Genomic DNA, 26,339 nt, shown 5'->3' on the forward strand with positions numbered 1-26,339 from the left:
GGGCAGTTCCCCCACCTGGAGTGGAAGTAGTAGTGGCACCCTAGCCTGCTCTCAGAGCAGTGGAGTCTGCTGGAGCGCTGCCTTTCCCCAGCACCTAAAATTTATTTAGGGCAATTTTTAGTAAAAGTCATAGACAGGTGACAGGTCATCTTAACCATAGTTCTCTCCAGCAAAGTGACAGAGTCCCTGTGTGCCTACCTGGTCATCAACAGTTTATGGAATTTGCTTTGGTCACAAGGATGTCACAATAGTGCTTGTGTAAGTTTAACTGGAAGTTCTGGTTGACAGACTGAGAGGCCATCTATCTCTCAGTACTGGAGCTAGTTGGAGAAAGGATTGAGAGAAGGTGTTGAGGAAAGACTAAACCATGAATACATTTGTGAGTGAACAGGAGGTAATTGATAGAGGTAAGGGTCACTATTGTATTTTTTATATCCAACCTGTATCCACACATACACATTCAAGAGCATGGGTTCATAGAAACGTGTAATATTCTCCATTTATATGACCAGATCATTAGCTGCTGTAAATCCAGTGAGCCTCTACTGACTTCCCTTTTAATTGACTTGAGTTGAAGGACTGGCCTACAGCCTCTGAACCTGGAAACTTTCCTGACAACCTGTGTCACTATTGGATGTTATGGGGAAGGTCTTCTTTCCTTTCTCCAGTTGTTTTATGTTTAATATGGGTCCTTATTTTATGACTTCTGCATCCTTGGAGCCAAAATCTAGTGGTGCAAAGCATCAGAGATGGGAGAAATTAGAAGAGAAAACACAGAAGGACTTCTCTTCTAGCTGACTGTGTCTAGACTACAAAGTTCTATCACTTTTCTTTTGAAAGAGGCTTTTCTGACAGTTGGCCCGTCTACACTGGGCCAAATGTCAGAAAAAAAGCCTCTTTCAGAACATCCCTTCTTCCTCGTAGAACGAGGTTTACTGAGATGCTGAAAAAACATGTCTGCTTTTCCAATATTTTTTTGGAAAAGCAGACGCATTCCTTGGACGTGGCAGAGCTTTTCTGGGATATCTCTGGTATCCTGGAAAAACTCTGCAGTCTAGATGTACCTGCTGTCTACTTAAGATATTAAGTGGATAGCTAGCATATTAAATGGAGGATAACAAAGCGTTTCTTAGCAACACTAGTACTCTTAATCCTTCACCATTACTATTGCAACTGTATGGGCAATGTAAGTTACAGTTCTGATTCCATCTGCATCTGGGTGTTGGAATCGAAGGGTAAGGATGGGTAATCGCCTAATCTTGAGCAATCTTTCATGGGAAGGGTAAATTCTGACCAATTCCTCCTCCATGCCTTGGAATGCTGTTACAATGGAGACAGATAAATATGGCATTTCAGATTTCTTGTTAAATATTAAGTCTCCAGGAGAATTTCTGCTGAGAGACACATGGGAGATAAAATCCTGATTTTATTAATACATCAACTATTTCACAGTTTCATAGAGTTTAAGGCTGGTAGGTCATTAGATCATGTACTTTAATCTTCTGTATGTCACAAACCATTACGTTTCACCTAGCAACCCTATGCTGAAACCAAAACTTGTCTTGGACTAAAAATTGTCACTCTTGAAGGGTATGTCAACACAGCAGTGTTAATTTGGAATAACTGATGTTATTGCAAAATAACATAGTCCGCATCTACACAGCAAGCCATTATTTCAACATAATGTCAAATAATGTCAAGCTGGAGGACTTCCTTCTCCGACTCCTATAACCCGCATTTTATGGGGAGTAAGGGAAGTAGGAGGAAGAGTGCTCTTTCCCCGACTTCCTGCTGTGTAGATGTGCCCAAGGCCTAGGAGACTAAGATGCTGTGTGCTGCAGACAGAGGATAGGAGAAACTGAAATGCTACCAATGCCTGAGGCCTTTGCAATGGTAGAGAAATGATTAGGTCAGAAATGCCCTGATGATCCTGGTGGTTGATCAGTGCCCCATACTCCCGAAGAAGACAAATTCCCAACCTCCCAAACAATAATCCCTGCTAGTCTGACCCAGGGAAAATTCCTCCCCACCCTCAAATCTGGAGATCAATTGCATCCTGACCAATGTTCTCTCCAATTCTACGTGTAGAATACATTTTATGTGCATTGAGGCATGTACGGATGTGTACAACCATTAGAAACACATGTCTGCCACCTAAGTGCTCAGTTTACAGGTAACACTGATCCTGACTATGTGAGCAAGACTTACCAAGACTTAATCTCTGAGGCTTCACATAAAGGTATGGGGCAATCACCCTACCCATGGAAAACACCTAGCTAGATAATTTCATGGAGGTTAGGTCCATAAAAGGCTATTAGCCAGGGGATAAAATGGTGTCCTTGGCCTGTGTTTGTCAGAGGCTGGAGAGGGATGGCAGGAGATAAATCGCTTGATCATTGTCTTCGGTCCACCCTCTCTGGGGCACCTGGTGCTGGCCACTGTCGGCAGACAGGATACTGGGCTAGATGGACCTTTGGTCTGACCCAGTACGGCCGTTCTTATGTTCTTATGTTGTGCATTGGGGGAAAATCTTTTAGGGTCTCTAGAGGCAACTGGACAAATACCTAGTCCATGTGTCTTCTCTGCAAGTATTTAAATTACCATAAAATAAAACTGAAGCCTTTTTTCAAAACAGAGTGCATAAAGTTTGACTTCTAAATTCATACAGTGGGGTCTTTAAAAAGTGGCTTGATTTTCAAGAGATACTGAACCCCTAGAAGTTCTTTGCACCATCCATAGGTAATTCTGGGTGCTCAGCACTTTTGGAAATGACACCCTGACTAAGCAAAACACTTCAGCATGCACGTGTTTAACTTTAGATTTATTTGTTGGCATAGAGTTAGGCATGTGATTAAGTTGCTGAATCAGGATGTAGGCGTGTTAATATGGATTTAGGAGTTTTAGTTTAGGCACCCAGTTTTAAAAATCTTGGCTATAAATTATTCTGTGTGCTATCAAAATGCCTAAATTAATAGTAAAGGTGGAAAAGATTATTTTATGTGGGGATCTTATTTAAAAGGAGCAGCTTTTCCTTATTATAATCCGTCCCCCCACAATAGCTCTGCAAACAGACATGGTCACCATGAGGAAAGAAAAGGATTTGCATGATTCCCAGGTCCACTTATCACCATGTCTGGTCTCCTACAGAGTCTTTACTAGATAGTGAATTAAAGACACAAGCACTGAATCCCAACATCAATGATAACCAGCAGAATCCTTTCCTTTAATTTCAGCTGTTTACAGCGAGGTTGTTTTACTCCTGGACCATATGGACGATCAAGATAAGGCCTCTATTGTCCTTCAGATTGTCAAGATAGCTGAGACCAAACTGGCTGTCGTTGTGACTGTTCTGCTAGAAAAACTTCAGCAGGATGAGGTAGGGCAGTTTCATCAAATCACATCTGTTTTCCATGTTTCCACTCCAAATTCTGTTTGACTTCATGGAAGTAATTCAATACAGAACTTGGCTCAGCCCACCTTCAGTGTAATCAGTATTTACCCTTCTGTCTTCATGCAAAACTCATCATGCAAAATTCTGTTACAGATCAGGATGATATAATAAAGAGACACTCAGAGGAGCACTGTCCTTTTGTACACACTGGAGTACATGGGCTGTATATTATAAAAGTGCACTGTAGGGTTATCTATAATCTCTTATAGCAGTATTTTGTCCTCCTTTATTTTGTCCTCCTTTAGCATCTTCATCCAAAAACCTCAAAGCACTTACCTACTTACTCATGAATTTGGTTTTACAGCACCTTTGAGAGAGTGATAAACATCCCCATTTACTGATGGGCTGTGTCATGGGGAATTAAATAACTTGCTCAACACCACATAGTGAGTTAGTAGAAGAATGGTGAATAAAACCCATGTGAACTGACTCTCTGCTCTAAACCCAAGACAACACTTCTTAATTATAATGACATATGATTGGGCAATAGCTTTGAAGGGTTCTTAAATAATCCAAACCCCTTTTTCTTTTATTAATACTCGCATCCAGCAAAGTCCATTTCTCTATTAAGGGTCAACACAGAAGGCATTTTAGTTTCAAGTACCAGGAAGCCAAGACAAGCAGTTCATTTCTGGCTCGCTTGAATAGTGTGGGGCTCTTGTATTCATAAGTTATCAATTATGATTTTCAATTAAAAATCCTCCTTACATTTAAAAATGAATGGAAAGAGGCAGAGCCTCTCCCCACTAGAGCAGTAATAATAGCAGTTTGCAGCAGCATCCTTTAAAAGCACAACCACTGGAATGTGTAGCCAACCATTGGCTTTGAACATTCCAAAGTGCTTTATGACCTTAGCAGGCAGTTCACACCTTCAGCTGCCTGAATTCAGAGTTATAGACTCACAGGAGACAGATGTGAAAGGCTTGTTGGATCATCCAATTTCCCAGCAGTGCCTTTTTCATTTTTTGGGGCCAAACCAATTTTAAAAGCTCCTAGTGACTGGGTTTCCACCACTTTCCAATGAAGACTATGTAATAACCTGATAGATGTCTTATAGCTGGGGCATTTTTCCTGATGTTAAAGTCTAAATTTTATGTCTCTGATACTGCCCCCTGCTGTGCAATGTACGTGCTGCAGGGTAAGAAACACTGACTCCTAAGCATCCTCACTCCACAGTGCATGCTATGCAGCAAGGAGGTGGTGGCTGGCTGGAGTAGGCAGTCATGGTTGTGCTGACTCTGTGGAGGAGAGCTGACCTGATCTGATCTGAGCCCAGGGGAGTCCAGTTGTTTTCCCACTGTGATGTGATATGATTTATTTTAGATCCAAGAGAAACCAGGACACTCCAGGGATACTTAACCACTTTCTTATTTATTGCAAGCTTTAAGCAGTTATTACAGTTGTTTAAGTTTTACAAGCCTTAAAAACAATTACTACACAATTGAAACCTTAAATGCCATACATTCTAAAGCAATAATATAGTGCAAAGCAATGCAAAAGCAATTAATAAAAGAGCTACTAGAATACAATAATAAAGACTAGTTCACTTACACTTCACCCGTATGCTACCTACAGTAGCAGGCAGGAGGTCAGGGTTCCTTTTCTTCCCATGCATTGGAACACCATGCACTGGCTCACCGGTGTGAAGGGCCTATTTACTTCTAGTTACATCGAGCAGTACCTGTGGGTCAATCCTGCTCATTCCCTCCCACTGATTGTTCTTACTAAGCCCATTTGATAGCAAAGCGAGACTTGGTTGTTCTAATAATATTTACCAATTGATTACGTATTGTGTAGGATATGTAACATGCCCAATACCCTATCTGGAGTACATCCTGTCACTCAGGATGTTGCTGCTATGTGCATAGTTGACAGTTGTATGGCTGCATCTGTAATTTGTGGTTATCAGAAACAGAAGTACCTGTACAAGATTGCTTGCCATGTGTTCTTGACATAGTCTCAGGTACCATGCTTCATCTGCATTGTTATGCAAAACATTCCTTCCTCTCACAGCTTCTCCCATGACCTTGCCTGCATGCTTATGTGCACCAGACTTGAGACAGGCCTGGGTTTTGCTTGTTAGAGATCCGCACGTGTTAAAGGGAGACGTGGCCATTTATTGTCAAGGCAGGCTCCCCTACACCCACCCAACCTCACCCTGATGCATGAGGTCAGATCCCATAGAGGTTGCAGGTCTCTATTTAAAAGTCAGTTCTGCTGGCCTCCCTGCACTTTTTAAAATTTTCTCCTGAATTACTTCCAAGCTGTTGATCTTTTCTGGGGAATGTGGTGCCAAAAAAGTGAAATAAGCCAGAAGCACTCACACCTCAGATGAACAATGAGAAACTGTTGTCTTCCTGCTTTATGACAGGATTCCTGTATGTAACAAACCCAACCCAGATGGCTGACTTTTTTTTTCACTGTCACTCCAGGTCACTTGTTGTTTCCCACTTTTCTCCCTCTCATTATGTCAGTTATATTGACCCCCTCTCTAGGTGCGCTAGTTTGCAGTTCTCTGAAATCAGTCTTGTTCTGCTCAGGTTTCTAATTTCTCTGTGCCCCTCTTTATTATTTCTCTGTCACAACTCATACCTTCAACTCCTCCATATTTAGTATCATCTGTGAATTTGAACTTTGATGGACCCCATAAAAGAGACCTTCAAGTGTGCTACTGGCAATGTAGAGGTAACTCCTGAGCTAATTTTCCCTAAAAGCTGCAGAAGATTTACTGCAGGAGTTGGGTATCTTATAATTGTATTTACAAATTCTGTCTGGAGTGGATAAAAAAAGGCATGATGCTAATAATAACAAGAACAACAATAACAATAATAATAATAATAACAACAACAACAACAACAACAATAATAATAATAAAAGAAATTAGATAAGGGGGCAGTGCAGGGCCCTTATTCAGATTAAAAAATTTGTAAATTGCTCAGCTTCTTCTGAAATGCTGCTAGCTGGGGTGATTGTGGAGGGCATAGCAAGTTTTATACAAATGAAGACTAGGGGTTACTTGAGTGAGTATGCAGGCTGTGGAATCAGTGTGGTCTAGTGGAGAGGACTCCAGATAGTGAATCAGAAGACCTGAATTATTTTCCTGGCTATTGATCTGCTCTTTTAGCCTGGGCTAGTTGTTTCATGTTTAGATTGTAAACTCTTTTGGGCAGAAGCTTATTAGCGTAAGTGTTACTATATTGCGTTACTATATTAGCTTATAGCATTACTATATTGTCATCAAGGAAACATTTTCCCCAATTGTTCTTTTATGTTTTGTCCCCAGAAAAACAGAGTAGACATTTACTGTATCCTGGAGGAAGTATTACAGCAGGATGCCCAGGTCCTAGAGAGAAGGCTAATGAGCAAAATAATAACACTTGCCTCAAACCACATGAGAGAGACTCAGGTAAGTTAGATTAACGGAAGTGTTGGAGCATAAGCTTTTGTGGTCAAAGACCCACTTCACTGCTTTTGCAGATTCAGACTAACACGGCTACCCCTCTGATACTCAGGTAAGTTAGTTTTCCCTATATGCTAATGACAGGAATGAAAGCTTAAACTAATTAAAACATTTTTTGTAAACTATATACTGAAACTCCAGGATTAATGACTGCTAGGGGCCCACAGATCCCCACACCGTCCTCCAGAAATCCCAGGTCCTAAGCAGCATGTGACTAGTTTCATCTTGTTCAAGTTACACATGTGCTTAAGTGCTTTGTAAGGTCAGGATATTGTGACATATATCAGATGCAGAGAGGCCTACCGTTTCTTAACAAGCAAGTATTTTGTGAAGTCTACTAGGGATTTCATTATTGATACTGATTTTGTGTGGAAGGTGCTCTGATACTATGGTGTTAAGCAGCAGGATGAAACCTTTAAACAGAATCTGAGCTGTTTTCAAAAGAAGCAGTATTTGGATTTAGGGGATAGTTTATTCAGGAAAATTCTCTGAATATCTTGAAGCTGCCCACCTCCTCTGAGGGAAAAATATCATGTCACTATGATAGCCAATCATCCACCACAAATAGCTAATAGCGAATAGTCTAAGCAGCTTGCAAACAACTGAAAGGCTGACAAGTGTTTAGCCAAACGATTCAATGATAATTTATGACTCATGATTCTGTTCTCAGAAAGTTGGGTGGAAAACAGAAATAAGAACTTGATTCATTTGAGCAGCATTGGCTGGTGTAGTTGGCTTTAATCACTTCAGTCTCTCTCTTTTTGTATTTTTTAAGGAAGCAACAAATGAACTAAAAGTGGCAGCGAGCAACACATTAGTGGCTCTGGCACGCTGCTATTTCAGTGAGGTGATGTATGAGCTTCAATCTCATCTGAATCCACTGAAGCTGTCTGACGTGTTCACTTTGATTACGCTGGACAACCTATCATCAGCCTATCGTATGTCAACTTCCATCTTTTGTTTCAAAGTTATTGTCTTCCATTTAAGGACAGAGGTTCACGCTCTGTACAGCTACACAGAGTGCTATTTGGGGGGCATGAGATGAACTGCTGTGGCTGGTTCCAGTTGCTAGACCATGAGCTATCCACACCAAGGGGCAAGCTCTTATGCCCCATTTGAAGTTCTTAAAGGACAGGATTGAGGAAAATCAGGTCTAGTGGAGCTCTTCTCCATTCCATTTCTCATCCCTCCCCAGTGCTCTCTCTCCTACTCTGGGAGAGGATTGGGCATCTGGCACAGCTGCACATTGGTGGAGAATGCTCCTCCTCAGGGTAAATCCCCCACTGATTTTTTACTTCTGCCTTATCATTTGTGTACGCAGCACAAAATGACCTAGGAGCCCATAGCATCCGACCCAGCGGTGTTTCTAAATGCGATAGTAAAAAGGCAGATAACAGTCAATTGTCTGTCTTCCTTTTCTTCTGGTCCTTCTTTTCAGCACTCAAGTGCATTCCTTTTGTGGGAATGCCCCTGTACGGCATGAGCTCCATGCGGATGTTAGTCGGCGAGAGCAGGCTGATGCAACCATTTTGTGTTGGTAAGTGCCAGCACTTATTGTAGATGTCCAAAATGGATATTTAGGGGCCTTGGTACAGAGTTAAGTGACTGATCGTTTACAAACAGGCTCTGAACTGGATTGTACCAGGGGCTGAGTCCTCATGCTCCTGTGGCACTCAGTGGAGTTGAGAGTGCTCCTTACTTTGCTGGAGGGGCTGAGCATTTGTAAGTTCAGGCCCTTTATGACTTGTGGATATTTTAAAAATAAACAAAAGCTGATGCTGCCCATGTGCCAGGAAACTCCTGGGGGAGAATGTGCAGGCAACAGACTGAATTACATTCAAAAATTTCCCGTTTTCCACCCCTCCACCCATTCCTCCTCTTTAGTTTCTTAATTATCATCTCCTTTCACCCTCTTTCTCTGTCCTCTGGTCTTCTCCACTTCTCTCTTCCTTTGCTTTTTAGTTGATGCTCAAGTAAGGCCACGTCTACACTATGCAGAAGATCAATGCTGCTGCAGTTGATCACCAGGGTCCAAATTAGCAGGTCTAGTGAAGACCCACTAATTCGAACTGAGTGGGTGCTCCCGTTGGCACCGGTAGGCCTGCTTCTCATGAGGAATAACACTCCTGTCAACCTTCCACTGTGTGGACAGTCTGAAAACACGATTTAAGATACGTCAACTCCAGCTACATAATTAACATAGCTGGAGTTGCGTACCTTAAGTCAACTTTCCCCTTTAGTGTAGATCAGGCCTAAGGGATTAATCCTGCACCTTTGAGATAAATGGGAATTTTGCCATCAGCTTCATAGAACATAGGATTGAGCCTTAATTTTCCTTTCAAGGGCAGCGGGTGCATCTAATTTTAGGGCAAAATGCTGTCAAATCTCAGTATAGCTAATAGGAGTTAGGGGCACTGAACATCTTTCAGACAAACTGTAACCCAACAGGAAATCATACAGTTTTAGGGCTAAATAAGCAATAACTGCAGAGGACATGAATCATTCAGAAAACAGCTGGTCAAAATATTTTGTTTTTTTATTACATTTTTCATATTTTCTTCCAAGTTGATGGAATATTAAACTGAAAAAATGTCAATGACAGTTTTAATCAGGATGTGTTCAGTGTTTTTGTGCAGCTAAAAAGGTGGCTGAAATTTGTTGATTTTTGAAACATGTGAATGATCTTTGTCATTTGAAATTTTGAAAAAAACAAGAGTAAACACTTTTAATTTAATTTAAACTACCTTTACAATCAGCTCTAATTAAGAGGTAACAAGGGAGAAAAAAATATGTTTTCAAATGATGGGAATTAAAAAGAGATGGAGAGAGACAAAAGAGAAGAAAGCCTTTTGAGAAACAAGAAACGGAAAGGAGGGAAGAGAAATAATTCAAAACTGTTATTGGATTTCATCAGCTGTTCCTGAATTGGGCATGGAATTGTAATAAACTACAAGCCTGGGTGTCTTCACTGATAAAACAACGTATCCTTATTACTATTGCATCCTTTTCATATTGCCTGTCTTTTTTCCTTCCATGCAGTTCTGGAAAAATGGTCAAGGGCAGTAAATGTATATTTTAGTAACTGGGAAAGGTGGCCATTTCCCAAAATGGGTAAATCTCAATTCTGTGATGAAATTCTTCCCCTCTATCGTCATGTGACAAGCAAATGGACCACATGTGAAGATTTGGAGGTGAGAATTGTAGGCTTTCTAAACCTTGATGAGAAATTGTATTGTTAAATTCTCTGTGTATGGCACTCTTTGTGATGATGGAGTTCAATGGCAGGTTCTTTGGGATAGAAGGGAGTATGATGTAAAACATTTAAAAAAGATTATAATGTCACAATCTCATGGAAATTCTGTCTGTACATAGTGTACATAGATTCCAGTTTTGTCACCTGACATGCAGATGAATATAGGAGAATGGGCTAAATTCATTCCTGGCAGATGTCTATTCAGTTCCAGTAGAGTTACAGCAGGAATGAGTTGTTTTAGTGTGCATACTAATCTGGGGAAATATCCCACTTGGGAAAGTTGTGAGGTGCAGTAGAATATAATTCTGAAACCAACACCATAGCTGTGTCTAGACTGGAAAAACTTGCCAGCTGTCTACACTGGCTGCTTGAATTTCCGGAAAAGCACTGACGATCTCATGTAAGATCGTCAATGCTTTTCCGGAAATACTATGCTGCTCCCGTTCAGGCAAAAGTCCTTTTCCGAAAGACTTTTGCGCAAAAGGGCCAGTGTAGACAGCACAGTAGTGTTTTCTGCAAAAAAAGCCCCGATCGCGAAAATGGCAATTGGGGCTTTTTTGCGGAAAAGCGTGTCTAGATTGGCCACGGACGCTTTTCCGCAAAAAGTGCTTTTGCGGAAAAGCATCCTGCCAATCTAGACGTGCTTTTCCGAAAATGCTTTTAACGGAAAACTTTTCCGTTAAAAGCATTTTCGGAAAATCATGCCAGTGTAGACGAAGCCCATGAGTCTTAACTCTTTACCAGGAAATATTGAGATAGGGCTGTTTCAACAGTGGAAAAGGGAAATTGCACTCGTCAGAAGTAGAAAAGATGGGCCCATTGCATGATATTGAATGAATTTGTAGGAACATAAATTCTGTGTCTCTATGTAGGGCAAGCAGGCCATTATCAAAGCCCTTGGTACTATGATGAGCCTCCTCCTGCATAAAGAAGAGCATCAAGATAAGGTGTTCGAACAGATCCCATGGCTCCTTGAGCAATATAAAGAGGATGTTAATGTTTTTCATGTCACCAAGGTGAGATACTTATTAAAATAACTATCAATGTGTGCGCATAGGTGAACTGCACTAGCTGCTACCAGTGGCGTTTCCTGGTCTACATAGTGACTTGTTAGATAATAGATAAACACACAAGTCTTGATTTTATAGACATGGTGACCCAGGTGACAAGTTTTGTAGGTAAAAGCCTCTCATGAAAAGTATCTTCTGTTTCTGGAGATGATAAGGAGGTAAGAAACAAAACACCTGTTCCCTCCCCGCCCCCCCCCCCATAAGATACTCCCTCCTTGTGATTTACTGGTACATCCTATCAACTCTGTGTCTCTCTTTTAGATTATAAATAAACTCCTCAGAGCAGGGGCTGCTGTGTGTTGTCTCTGGGCAGTATTAAATAAACTGCCAGTAGCTGAAAATTAATACTAAGAAGGCCTGAAGTGCATTGCTTTAGATTATATAACTAGATAGATATAAAATCACTGTCTAGTTCATCTACCGTTGTGTACAGGGCTGTTGTAGCTGTGTTGGTTCAAGGATATTAGAGAGACAAGGTGGGTGAGATAATATAATTAAAGATATTATTTCACCCACCTTGTCTCTCTTATTTCATCTACCCTCAGTATCACATGACCAAGGTAACTCTTGTCTGCTGATAGTGAGAGGATGGAGTGAGGGCAGTTGGCTTCAGTAGTATGATTGAGCATGCTCAGTCTATGTGAGCTGGCTCAGTACAAGCCAAGCAGCAAATCCAGGGCCACAACCCTGCTGCCCTTCCCCCCTCCCCACTTCCTCCATGGTTTACTCCCAATCTATGTTGGCTTTCTGGTCCAGAATATGTGGTTGCTTTTGGGATTGGAATGCCCATGACTTTGAGGGAATCAATGTCTCATGGACTTGACTAAAAGTATCAGAGGACTACACAAGAGCCTAAATGTAGTAAAATATGTAGATTTCATCAGAGATATCCTGGAAGCTTCAAGCAGCAAAGAAGAAAAGTGTGTAGGTACAGGAAGGAGTTAGACTGTCATCTCATTATCAATAGCCTGGAAGAGAACATAAAATCATCATTGATAAAATTGGCAGATGAAATAAAAATTGGGGAGTGGTAAATAATGGAAAGGACAACTCACTGATTCAGAGTGATATAGATCATTTGGTAAACTGGGTGCTAACAATAAATGTGCATTTAAATATTGCTGAATGTAAATAGATGCATCTAGGAACAAAACAATGTAGGTGATACATACATGTTGAGGGATGCTTCCTGAGAAACAGTAACTCTGAAAAATATTTTGGGAAACTTGGTGAATACTCAGCTGAACATGACCTACAAATGCGATGCTGTGGCCAAAAAAGCTGAAGTGATACTGGGATGCATACATGGGGAAATCTCAAGGAGGAATATAGTGGGAAATGCAAAGTTCATTTCCACACTAGAACTGACCAACAGATATTGGTAGATACCCCTGATACCGGCTTCCTGTGAGAAGAGTGCCTTCCACACCCTGCTTGGCTTATAGCAATTCAGCAGGATGCCATTTGGGCTGCACTGAGCCTCAGCCACTTTTCAGCAGCTCATGAACCAAATATTGCAAACATATATGCAATATACAGCCGTGTGCATTAAGAATATTGTCATCCACAGCACCAGCTGGGGGAAACACCTCTGACATCTTAGCAAGGTATTGTAAGCCCCAATAGATGCAGGACTCACTGTGAATCCAGCCAAGTGCCATCTTAGTGAACACAGTAGGAAGGGGAAAACTATAGCTCCTTGATAAATAAGGTCTAAGGCTTGTGTGACTGCCCCACCTCCATGACAAAGAAACAGGTGCCACAATACTTCAGACACAGTGGCTGCTTACTACTCAACTTCATCACACTGGGCACCCTATTATTGGACCTGATGAAGAACACCCAATCACAGAAAGTCCAGTAATCAGAAGACTGTGAGGAAGCCTTCCAGGCCCTGTGAAAACAGCTGAACCAAGAGCTGGTCCTATCCCATCCAACTTCACAAAGCCTTCTATCCTTCAAATGGAGGTCTCGGAGGTAGGACCAGGAGTGGTACTATCTCAAGAAATAGGTGGGAAGGAGCACCAGATCCTTTATCTCAGCTGCAAGCTGTTCTCCTGAGAGACCTGCCGCCCTACTATAGCAAGGGAGGCCCTGGCCATCAAGTGGGTGATCTACACCCTGGGGGTATGTCTACACTACAAAGTTAATTCGAACTAACGGACGTTAGTTCGAATTAACTTTGATAGGTGCTACACTAGCGCTCCGCTAGTGCGAACTTAATTCGAACTAGCAGTGTGCTTAGTTCGAACTAGGTAAACCTCATTGAACGAGGACTAAGCCTAGTTCGAACTTACTGGTTCGAATTAAGGGGTGTGTAGCCCCTTAATTCAAATTAGTGGGAGGCTAGCCCTCCCCAGCTTTCCCTGGTGGCCACACTGGCCAACACCAGGGAAACTCGTCTGCCCCCCTTCCGGCCCCGGACCTCTTAAAGGGGCACAGGCTGGCCAGCACCCAGCTAGCAGACCCTGCACCTGGCACGGCTCAAGCCAGCCACCCGCTGCCACCCAGCCATCCCCCTCTTCCCGGGAACAGGCTGGCGGCTCTCGGGAGCCTGCCCAGGACCGCACCCGCCTGGTTTAGTGCAGACATCATGGACCTCGTCCACGACCTCCGCACTAGGCACAGAAAAGTGGCCGTCTAGGGCAGGAGAGCTGCCAGCCTGGCCACTCAGGAGCAGGTGTGCATGAAAATGAAGGTGGTCCACTGAGACCCCCAACCCTGAGCCCTGAGCTTACAATGGGCGTATTGGGTCATACCAAAGGTCCATCTAGCCCAGTAGCCTGTCTGCCGACAGTGGCCAACCCTAGGGACCCTGGAGGGGATGGACCGAAGACAGTGATCAAGCCATTTGTCTCGTGCCATCCCTCTCCAGCCTTCCACAAACTTTGGGCAGGGACACCACTCCTACCCCCTGGCTAATAGCACTCCATGGACCCAACCTCCATCACTTTATCTCACTTCTCTTTAAACTCTGTTCTAGTGCTAGCCGTCGCAACCTCCTGCAGCAAGGAGTTCCACAGGTTGAATCTTTGCTTTGTGAAGAACAACTTTCTGTTACTAGTTTGAAGCCTGCTACCCATTCTTTTCCTTTGGTGTCCTCTAGTCCTTCTATTATGGGGACTAATGGAGAACTTTTCTTAATGCACCCTCTCCACCCCACTCATGCTTTTATGGACTTCTATCCTATCCCCCCTCAGTCTCCTCTTTTCTAAGCTGAGAAGTCCCAGTCTCTTTAGCCTCTCTTTATATGGGACCTGTTCCAAACCTCTGATCATTGTAGTTGCCCTCCCCTCTCCCACCCTCTCTCTTCCCCTCTCCCACCTCCTTTTCCCAGTCTCCCCCAGTTTTGTTCAATAAGGACAGATTCTATTTTTGACCACACGTTTTCTTTATTTTCTACATCAGGAAGGGGAGCTAGGGAAGGGTAAGTGGAAGGAGGTGAGGGAGGAATGGGGTACGAGCCCCCGATGGGGAGGACTGGGCTGGCTCTGCGGGCTTCTGGGGGTGGAAGCTCTCCTGCAGCCCCCCAATTGCTCCCTCTCCCCAGATGGCAGCCTGCGGCAAGTACAGCCGGTCTGATGGCCGAGTGCTGTGATGTGCCCAGTGTGGGCACTCAGAGCACTCCAAGTCAGGACTGCTTTGCAAGAGAGGCACCCCTGAGAACTGTCTGTCCGGGGTGAGGGTCGGGTCCCTTTAAGCACAGCCCTCGGCTAGCCTGAGGCAGCAGCTCCACGCTCTAAGTCCTCATCTGATGCTCTGCCGGCACTGCTTCCGGCCATCCTTAACCGGCCAGTTCAGGGTCCACTTAATGTGGACATGCTAGTTCGAATTAGCAAAACGCTAATTCGAACTAGTTTTTTTAGTCTGGATGCATTAGTTCGAATTAGCTTAGTTCGAATGAACTAATTCGAACTAAGTTAGTTCGAATTAGCGCTGTAGTGTAGACATACCCTGGGATATTCTGTACTGGGGAAGCCCTTTCAACTGGTCACCAACCATGCACCCCTCAGATGGATTAATAACATGAAGGACACCAGTGCCTGAATCATGAGGTAGTACTTCCCGCTCCAGCCCTATGACTTCTGTATGTTACACTGGGCCAGGGAAGGCTCATGCAAACACAGACTTCTCCCAAGTGGAAGGAGACGATGAAGAGGAAGGTCCACCAATGGACACCCTCTTAAGGGGGAGTGTTTGTGACAGAGGATACCCACCATGCATGGTTCAGCGGGGGCTAATCATGATCTGTGGGCTATGCCCCTTCATACTTGCTGGGAATACTCCAACTGGAACCAGGATATAAAAGGGAGCAGCTCAGTTCTGTCTAGGCTGACAGCTGAAGGGAGCAGAGGTGCTTTGCAGGCTTTTGTGGAGGGACTGCCAGTGCCCTAGGATGCAGAAACCAGCCAGCCTGTGGTTCCAGTTGACCCCCCCACAACCATCCAATGCCACAGATGGAGGAGAGACCACGGAGTTACTGAGATGACCTGCTGCAGAAGAATGGTGGGAAGTAATCTATGTGAACTAAGCATTATTGAGTTGAGGTATTAGGCTTTGACTCTGCATGTTTTGGAAGAAACCCCATTGAGCTGCAAGACAAGGCCCTGGGCTGGGACCCTGTGGAGTAGGTAGAGCCTGGTGGAGAAGGGCTGGCCACTAGGCAACACTGGGTGGTTGAGCACTAGGTTGCACGGTCGTACCTAGAAGGGCTTGGGTCATTGAGCTGAAGAGCCTCATTAAAGGGCTGCTGCACTGACCCTGACTATTAGGCAATGCTGCTCTAAGAACCAGGCCTGCTATGGTGGTTGGGGAGACTAGGTCACTTGGGCTGCCTTAGTTCTTTAACTCCTCCACAACCTGATACCATCCAAACAGGGTGGACCTACCCTGCGACAGGTGACTTACTTACAGTCTATAATATCTGCATGGGGAAATCTATGTAATGACCTAGCAGAGAAAGGCATGACATGATCCAGTGGCTACAAACTGAAACAGGATCCATTCAGATGGGAAATAAGGTCTACCTTTTCAGTGGTGGGATATTAGCCATTCAAACCATTTACCAAGAGTCAAGGTGATCATTTTAAAATCAAGATGGGATTTTTTTCTGAAAGTTCTGCTTTAGGAATTAGTTTGGCAATTTCTAAGGCCTGTGTCATACAGAAGGCCTGACTAGTTGATGACAATCATCCCTTTTGGCCTTGGAATCTATGAATTCCATGAACCTGCTTCAGTCATTGCATATTGCTCCTTTGTATGCCCACCTTCTAACTTTCACCCTCTGTTGTAGAGTCTGAGGCAGCTCTTGGAAGTTTCTGGTGAATATAAGATCCTTCTACCTGAAGGGAAATTTCAAGCCATCTGCAGTGCTCTGCACGACCAGGTGAGGGGAACTTGTTCTTGTATCACTTGAGCTTAAGCACAGCAGATCTGAAGCATATTAAGAATAAACATCTTTTGAATGCTAGTGAAGAGCCCGGAGACCTTCTCATGCCTTATTGGTTTCTGCTGGCTTAAGAATAAGCAGATAGTGGTCTCATTTTATTAGCTAAAATCCAGCTCAGTTTGTAAAGCAATTTTAGCATAAGCCAGTTCTTAGAGGGAGTTAGAGTTATATAGTAAAAACTGATCCCATCCAAATGGGGAGGACCTATCCTGTGACAGGGTGACTTAATTGCAGTCTATAATATCTATGTGGGGAAACATATGTAATAATCTAGCAGAGAAAGGCATAACGTGAGCCAATAACTAGAAAATGAAGCTGGACAAATTCAGACTGCAAATAAGGCCTACATTTTTATGGTGGAATAATTAACCATTTGAACCAGTTACCAAGGGTCAAGTCTTGATTCAATTAGCTCTGCTGCTAAAAACACTTTGAAAGCAGGAACTTCTGTTATCCAGTGTATCGGTCATTGTTTCTGATTCTTGTTGTGCAGTCAGTACCATTTATTTTGGGTTCAGAGCTCTATTTGGAAAGGTAGGAAGTGAGTGCTTAGAAATTAATTGAGCATCTTCTTTTCAGTTGCTTGTTCTGATTAGTTTTCCTTTGATCACTTCTCTTCTTCCCACAGATCTGTTCTCCAACTCAGCAGCTCATCATGGAAAATCAAATGGAGCTGTGCTATTGTATCCTACTGCTAGGTAGGGGAAGAGACTCCAAATTACACAGTCGTTTCCTTGTAACTTCCTTCTTTTGTAGGTGTGGTAAGAATGAGCTTTCAGTTGTTAGTGAGGATGTGATTTCTTCCTTTGCAGCCCGTTCTTCTCCTGATGACCTCATAGCATATCTGCACTCGCAGCTGAAGATTGAGAATGAGACTGTTCGTGTGGCATCCCTGAATCTGCTCACAGCTATTATTGGTGCTGACTGTAAGTAACACAGGAGTAACTGTGACTGCTGCGATCATCGCCATCGTGCTGGGGGTTGAGTTGGGGACATCCAGAGCTAAAAGCATGAGCTGCTATAGGTTGATCTAAAGAACCAAGGCTTTGCAGGCATGGTAGGGCTATAACATACTCATGATCTCTGCAAACGGGGCACAGAGGATCTGTAACACAAGGGCGGATATAGGGCAGGGCGAGCGGGGTGGCCGCCCCGGGTCCCGCGCTTCAAAAAGCCCCGCGCACGCGCCGTGGTGCCACCGTGCATGAGCATGGCGTCACTGTGCATGCGCCGTGGCAAAGGGGGGGCCCCGCGGAATTATGCTGCTCGGGGCCCCGCAAAACGGTCATCTGCCCCTGCTGCAACACATAGAGTCATATAGTCATAGATTATTAGAACTGGAAGGGACCTTGAGAGGTTATCAAGTCCAGTCCCCTGCCCTCATGGCAGGACCAAGCACTGTCTAGATCACCCCTGATAGGTGTCTATCCAATCTGCTCTTAAGTATTTCCAGTGGTGGAGATTCCAAAACTTCCCTGGGCAATTTTTCACAGTGTTTAACCAACCTAACAGTTGGGACGTTTTTCCTAATGTCCAACCTAAACCTCCCTTGCTGCAATTTAAGCCCATTGTTTCTTGTCCTATCATCAGAGGCCAAAGAGAACAATTTTTCTCCCTTCTCCTTGTGACACCCTTTTAGATGCATGCTCACCAGAGGGTTGGAAATTCACTAAAGGGACCCAGTGCTGCTCTAAGTTACTCCCATGTGGTCACGCAGAAATCAACAGGGTTAATTAAGTGCTGAATGTAGCCTAAAATATTTTCAAGGTACAAATACAAATGTAATCTTGTGGCGGATGCATGTTAATAATAATGAGATAAAAACAAAATAGTACTCCTGACTGAATAAGTATTAGACACTCTAGAATAGATTCCGAATTCTGCTATACTGGTGGTAAACACAGACTAACTTCACTGACCTCCATTTGTCTAACTCTCTTACAATATTTCCATCAGGATAGTATGATGGTGCTATTTACAGAAGTGGAAATACTTCAGACTTAGACTGGTGTAACTGAGATCAGAGTCTGGTCCTATATTTTCCCCGCTGATTCTGTATATGAGTGAAGCTTGGTAGCACTCTTAAATAGGGCACAGGACACATTCTAATGTGGAGCATGAGTGTTTGGAACAAAGATATACTATATTGCACACTTCTCCTTATCTTTCAGTGCCCGAGACAAGAGTTAGAAAGTTTCTGATTGTGAAGGCAGTGCAATCTGCTCTCAGTGATCAGAGTGCTAAGGTAAGATTGTGTGTGGAATAGTGGTATTGCTGTTAATATCTGGGAAGTATTTCACTCAGTGGAGAGTCTGGCAATGAGACACATTTTTAGGCTGAGATTATTAATAGGGTTTCAATTAATCACAGTTAACTAAAAATTAATGCGATTAAAAATGGAAATTTATTAAATATTTTTGTGGTTTTTTACATTTTCAAATATATTGATTTCAATTACAACACAATGACAAGTGTGTACTATGCACTTTATATTATTTTTATAACAAACATTTGCATTGTAAAAATGACAAAAGAAATAATATTTTTCAATTCATCTCATACAAGTGATGTAGAGCAATCTCTTTAGCGTGAAAATGCAACTTACAAATGTAGATATTTTTTGTTAACCGTAACGAAACAATGTAAAACTTTAGAGTCTACAAGTCCATTCAGACCTACTTCTTGTTCAGCCAGACACTAAGACAAACAAGTTTGTTTACATTTATAGGAGAAAATGCTGCCTTTTTCCGAATTACAGTGTCACCTGAAAGTGAAAACTGGCATTTGCATGGTACTTCTGTAGCCAGTGTTGCAAGGAATTTACATAACAGATGTGTTAATCATTTGTACTTCAGCCACTATTCCAAAGAGATAAAAGCAAAAGCAAAAGGACTCTCATATCCTGTCTCATATTGCATGCAGAAGAGATAATAATAACTCGTGCATAATCTCTACCCTTGCAGGTGAGGATGGCAGCTCTCCATTTTGTCCTGAAGCTGCTCAGTTCAGGAAGTGTGGAGAATTGTGCAGCAGGGGATATGGTCGCCTATGTATTCAGAGAGCTCGATGTGTCCACCAGAAATCTGGTAAGGAGAGTTCTTAACACTTAGGACTCAGTTCTGCCATTCTGGCATGCTGATTGTTCCCCTTGACTTCAGTGGGAGCTTTGGATGCTCAAGGATGCAGCTGGACTGAAGGATTAGAGCTAGAATCTGATCAGTGATATTCGTGTAAAGCCAGGGTAATGCCCCTGACTTCAGTGGCATTATTTTGGATTTACACAAGTGGAACAGAGACCAGAATCTGATTCTGGATATTTACATCTGACAGTGCGACCTACATTCCTTAGACCTCGGGCAAGTCAGTGAAAATTCTGACAACACAATCTTTCAGTGAAATGCTCTTGTATAAGGAAGCACATCTTTTTTATAAATAGACTCTTGATACAATTGCAGTGCCGCTTGTTAAGTTATTGTGGTCACACATAGGTTGCCTGTGTCAGTGTCATAGATGCATTCCTATACTCTCAGGCTGTTAAAGTTGAAGCAAAATGCAGGACAATGTAGCACTTTAAAGACTAACAAGATGGTTTATTAGATGATGAGCTTTCGTGGGCCAGACCCACTTCCTGATCTGAGGAAGTGGGTCTGGCCCACGAAATCTCATCATCTAATAAACCATCTTAAAAAAAAATAAAAATAAATAAATCTTGTTAGTCTTTAAAGTGCTACATTGTCCTGCATTTGCTTCAGCTACCCCAGACTAACACAGCTACATTTCTATCGCTGTTAAAGTTGAATTTCTATTTCTATTTAATCAGATAAGAACATAAAACATGAATGGCCATTCTGGATCCCCCAGACAAATGGTTCATGTAGCCTGTCTTCTGACAGTGGTGGATGTTATATGCATCAGAGGGAACAAACAGAACAAGGCAATTGTTGAGTGATCTCTCCCCTGTTGTCCAGTCCCAGCCCCAGGCAGTCAGAGATATAGGGACACCCATATCATGCATCTCTGATCATCTTATATGGCTCTATCATACCCACCTGTAAGCATCTCTTTTCTAAGATGAATGGTCCCAGTCCTTTTAACTTCTCCTTGTATGACTTGTCCCATATCCCATATCATTTTTGTTGCTTTTCTCTGAACTTTTTCCAATTATAACCTAACTTTATTTAAGTTGGAGGACTACAATTGCTTGCAATATTCAAGGTGTGGGTGTACCATGGATTTGAAACAGTGGCATGATGATATTTATCATATTATTATTCATCCCTTTTCCTAGTGGTTCCTAACATACCATTAGCATTTTTAACTGCAGCTGCATGTTGAACAGATGTTTTTAGAGGACTATCCACAATGACTCTGAGATTTTTCTTGAGTGCTACAGCTAATTTAGACCCCATCAATTTGCATGTACAACAAGGATTATGTTTTCCAATGTGCCGTACCCAGGTACAGTAATGGAGTTCACAATAAGGAAGGCAAATAATAGCCGGAGAACTTTCATTCTTCATTCTTTTAAAATTAGCCTCAGGAAACTTTTCATCACATTGGATCTCTGATTGGGCTGTTAGCACCATATACCTGTGCTTCAGTTACGACATCGCGTCAGAGGGTGGTTGACTGTATCAACTGTCTTCTCAATATACAAGGTGAGGAGACCATGAGCAGGTGTAAGTAACTCTTCACTTTCTTTCATTGTTGTAATGACCATTTTTTCCATCTGTAATTCTTTCTGTCTTGTTAGCGACACTTATATAACAGAACGATTGGGGCCTTGTAAGTACATTGCTGGAAGAGAACTGCACAAATAATAAATAATCTGCAAATATTAGAGGGTGGACAAAATACAGCACACAGGCCAGATCTGCCCTTCTCCCCAGAATTTCTGTCTGGAGCGCTCAGCTGATTAGCAAGCATGCCAGCAGCATGTGTTCAGCTGCCCCTCTCCGACCTTGCTCCATCCTATCTGCTGCTAGTGGTGTGTGGAGGGGAGGTGAGCAGGGAGACGTGCAGAAGTCAGGGTGACCCCTTTGCCCCTGTCATCATCTCTGCAGAGCAGAGTTTGGGGAGAGGGACACATACAATAGTGCTGCTCCAGTCTGAAGTATGGTGAGTAACGGAGTGCCTATCTAAAGAGGCACTGTTTCTAAGATTTCTCTGGCAGCCAGCATGTCCCTCTCTCTCTCTCTCTCTCTCTCTCTCACACACACACACACACACATTGTCTCACACACACTCTCTCCCCCGCCATATGCCCATATGCCCCCGCTCTGCAGAGTGGGGTGGGGAGAGGGAGATGACAGAGCAGGACAGCTTTCCCTTAAAGAGACAGTTCATGATTTAGAAGTGAGCGAAGATCCTGGGTTTCCTACCTAAGCTTTTGGTCAGCCCCATCTCTTTTACAATGAGAGTTCAGTGGAGGGATTCTCCTCCAAATCAGAACCTCAGATCAATCTACATGAGTTGTGCTTGACTATGAGATTAGATTTAAATACTGAGAGCAGAGTGGCTACTGAAACCAGATATACAGAGAAAGATGCTCCACACAGAATACAGTGCCTGTTTAATCCTGTATGAATCACAATGAATCACATGCCGTTACTGTTAGCTTTCAGACATAGGGGCTACGTCTAGACTACATCCCTTTTTCGGAGGGATAAGGGATCTTTCGGAAAAGGCTTAATTTTCCGCAAGATCAGCATCTAGACTGGCGCTTTTCTCCGGCAAAGCTCCGTGCCGAAAAAAGCTGCAGCCATTTTTATGCTAATGAAGCAGGGGAGATTTAAATCCCCGCTTCATTAGTAATTGCGATACGTCTAATTTACATCCCTTTTCCGAAAAAGGGATGTAGTCTAGACATAGCCTGACGGTAAAATTCTGACTCCGTTAAAGTCAATAAGAATTTCGTCATTGGCTTTAGTGGGGCCAAAATTTCACACACAGCTGGTAATAACATACCCCATAGATCCTCCTGTATGATTATCTATGGATCAGAGGTTCAGTTTTATTAAATGTTGCCATACTTTTTCTCCTTTTCTCTATCCTAGGTCAGTGCACTAACCTGGGGTCAGCAGAGGAGGAGCTGAGTTGTCTCCGTGAGGCACTAACAACTCCAGACCCTGAGGCTCTGTTTCAAGCATCTTCCAAAATGGCTAAGGTAACAAACACTAGGTGACTGTCCTAGTGGCTGTGCACCATTCATTTTCCCTTGTCCAGAGGACTGGAAAAGGGCAAATATAGTGCCCATCTATAAAAAGGGAAATAAGAACAACCCAGGAAACTACAGACCAGTTAGTTTAACTTCTGTGCCTGGGAAGATAATGGAGCAAGTAATTAAGGAAATCGTCTGTAAACACTTGGAAAGTGGCAAGGTGATAGGGAACAGCCAGCCTGGATTTGTAAAGAACAAATCATGTCAAACCAATCTGATAGTTTTCTTTGATAGGATAACGAGTCTTGTGGATAAGGGAGAAGCGGTGGATGTGGTATACCTAGACTTTAGTAAGGCATTTGATACAGTCTCGCATGATATTCTTATCAATAAACTAGGTAAATACAACTTAGATGGGGCTACTATAAGGTGGGTGCATAACTGGCTGGATAACCATACTCAGAGAGTAGTTATTAATGGTTCACAATCCTGCTGGAAAGGCATAACAAGTGGGGTTCCACAGGGGTCTGTTTTGGGACCGGCTTTGTTCAATATCTTCATCAACGATTTAGATATTGATATAGAAAGTACGCTTATTAAGTTTGCAGATGATACCAAGCTGGGAGGGGTTGCGACTAATCTGCAGGATAGGGTCACTAATTCAAAATGACTTGGACAAATTGGAGAAATGGTCTGAGGTAAATAGGATGAAGTTTAAGACAAATGCCAAGTTCTCCACTTAGGAAGGAACAATCAGTTTCATACATACAGAATGGGAAGCGACTGTCTGGGAAGGAGTACGGCAGAAAGGGATCTAGGGGTTATAGTGGACCACAAGTTGAATATGAGTCAGCAGTGTGATGCCGTTGCAAAGAAAGCAAACATAATTCTGAGATGCATTAACAGGGGTGTTGTGAGCAAGACATGAGAAGTCATTCTTCCGCTCTACTCTGCGCTGGTTAGGCCTCAATTGGAGTATTGTGTTCAGTTCTGAGCACCGCATTTCAAGAAAGATGTGGAGAAATTGGAGAGGGTCCAGAGAAGAGCAACGAGAATGATGAAAGGTCTAGAGAACATGACCTATGAGAGAAGGCTGAAGGAATTAGGTTTGTTTAGTTTAGAAAAGAGAAGCTCGAGGGGGATAGCAGTTTTCAGATATCTAAAAGGGTGCCATAAGGAGGAGGGAGAAAACTTGTTCATCTTGGCCTATGGGGGTAGAACAAGAAGCAATGGGCTTAAACTGAAGCAAGGGAGATTTAGATTGGACATTAGGAAAAAGTTCCTAATTGTCAGGGTAGTCAAACACTGGAATAAATTGCCCAGGGAGGTTGTGGAATCTCCATTTCTGGAGATATTTAAGAGTAGGTTAGATAAATGTCTATCAGGGATGGTCTAGACAGTATTTGATCCTGCCATGAGGGCAGGGGATTGGACTCGATGAACTCTCAAGGTCCCTTCCAGTCCTAGTATTCTATGATTCTGTGATTGTTTTATGCTTTTGTGATGTCTTTCCACACTTGGAGCGAGCTATGGGAGTGAGGCATTCATGGGTAATCAGTAACATGCTTTTCATAGGTATATGCTATGAATGCCATGTAAAAAACAAACAGATTCCAGACAGTTGCATGAACATGCCCATGCATGTGCGCGCGCACATCCATCCATCCATCCATCCATCCATCCATCCATCCATCCAGGGGGAAAATATGTGAGCGGGACATCAAGCTGAGAAACCAGTCTTGGCACCTTGTGTGTTTACCTGAACCTATATTTGTGTGCATGCATCTCTTTGCATATTTTTATATTTTGTGAAAAGATGTCATGTACATAATAGAATATAAACTGGAAATTTACATCCTGTTTGTCCCATACAATGTTGTGCTAACTGTACAACCTAAGATCTAACCTGATATTATTAGTGTAGAATAGAGATGTGGTAGCTAGAAAGATTACAGAGAAAATTTTAATTGCAACTGCCTTGCCAGATATGAGCCCAATTAGCAATTTGCTGATGAATACATTATTTTCCAATACAGCTCTTAGGCCTCCTTTCTTAAAAGTACTGGAGCCGACTATCATTGCAATCTTTCCTGTTTTTGATCTGTCCACAGGTGGTTAGTAAGTACTTTCCCTCTGAACAAGCCACAGATTTTATTGAGGCCATACTGGATGGTATGCTGTCTGCTAGCCCCTCCTGTGCCACAGCAGCCGGTCTGTGGATGAAGATCATCCTGAAGGAGTGTGGAGGTGCCATGCTGGATGAGGTAAAATAGAAGCTGGAGAGGTTTTTCTGGCTAACCTGCAGGCTTTCAGATCTTTGCCATCATTTGCAGTGAACACAAGTCTTGCTGTTTCTCCCCCTGGGATTGGAAGTTAATTCCATCTGTGTTCCTATCCTGAGTCAGGCAATGGGGGAATCAACAGCAGAAGACAGAGATAATCTAACGGTACATCTGCACTAGCTCGTTAGTTCGAGCTCGGGAGTGTAATGAGGGCAAGCGGAGTTGCAAATGAAGCCCGAGATTTAAATATCCCGGGCTTCATTTGCATGTTCCCTGGCGCCACCATTTTTAAATCCCCCTTACTCCAAACTCCGTGCCCGCGGCTACATGCGGCATGGACTAGGTAGTTCAAATTAAAGATCCTAATTCGAACTACCGTTACTCCTCATGGAATTAGGATCTTTAATTAGAACTACCTACTCCGTGCCGCGTGTAGCCGCGGGCACAGAGTTCAGATTAAGGAGGATTTTAAAATGGCAGCACCCGGGAACATGCAAATGAAGCCTGGGATATTTAAATCCTGGGCTTCATTTGCAACTCTGCTTGCCCTCATTACCCTACCTAGCTCGAACTAACGAGCTAGTGTAGCCGTACCCCAAGGGAAAAGGAAGATGCTTGATTATTTGTCTATCTTGTTGTCACAGTTTCCAGCCATGAAAGGCTTGGAAAAATTAGACTCCGAGTAAAATGCAAAAAGAGAATATCCGCCCCCAAGAGACAAGCTAAGTGAACTACATCTTAGGGCCTCAGATAATGAGGGGTCTCTAAAAATACCCCCAAATTACTAGTTTTTACTTGCCTCTTTGCCTATGTACAGATAGATAGATAGATAGATAGATAGATAGATAGATAGATAGATAACTTTATTATTTCTATTTTCATTGTCCTTTCTGTTAGAATAATACATGTTTTTTTGGAAATGCAATGAGGCCTCTTTAACTTGACATAGCTTAGGGCCTCAGCATGTCTTAACCCGGTGTTGCAGCCAGGTATGGGCAGAGATATGCATAATGTTTGTGGGTTAAATCTATGCAGCCATGTCTAAATACTTGTTTTTTGAAGGGAGGATTTTCTACAAGAACAGCAAATTGCTAAACGACTAAATAAACGTTTTGGCTCTGCAGAATGAATGGAGAGAATGGAAAAGGGACATTTTTTCTGGTTTTATTCTGTCCAGGTGCCAGATATCCTGAGTAGAATATATAATTATATGC

The 26,339-nt window shown here is 42.9% G+C and overlaps 1 protein-coding gene and 2 long non-coding RNA genes across 3 annotated transcripts; all 3 read left to right on the forward strand.

Annotated features, from left to right (window-relative positions):
- Positions 1-302: 302 nt before the first annotated feature.
- LOC149525819 (uncharacterized) lies at positions 303-3,376 on the forward strand. Its single transcript, XR_016348872.1, has 2 exons — positions 303-407; positions 3,234-3,376. It is a non-coding gene; the product is annotated as an uncharacterized LOC149525819 (long non-coding RNA).
- Positions 3,377-7,696: 4,320 nt separating this feature from the next.
- LOC149525820 (maestro heat-like repeat-containing protein family member 2B) lies at positions 7,697-14,223 on the forward strand. Its single transcript, XM_089777753.1, has 5 exons — positions 7,697-7,849; positions 8,350-8,448; positions 9,951-10,102; positions 11,037-11,180; positions 14,218-14,223. Exons 1-5 carry the CDS (start codon positions 7,762-7,764, stop codon positions 14,221-14,223), a joined length of 489 nt encoding a protein of 162 aa, XP_089633879.1. The 5' UTR covers positions 7,697-7,761.
- A 5,409-nt stretch (positions 14,224-19,632) lies between these two features.
- Positions 19,633-22,851, forward strand: LOC149525821 (uncharacterized). The gene is made up of 3 exons (XR_016348873.1): positions 19,633-19,769; positions 21,218-21,341; positions 22,740-22,851. It is a non-coding gene; the product is annotated as an uncharacterized LOC149525821 (long non-coding RNA).
- The last annotated feature ends 3,488 nt before the right edge of the window (positions 22,852-26,339 follow it).

This window comes from Pelodiscus sinensis, chromosome 1 (genome assembly GCF_052426305.1).
Source record: "Pelodiscus sinensis isolate ZL-2025 chromosome 1, ASM5242630v1, whole genome shotgun sequence".
Lineage (NCBI taxonomy): Eukaryota > Metazoa > Chordata > Testudines > Trionychidae > Pelodiscus > Pelodiscus sinensis.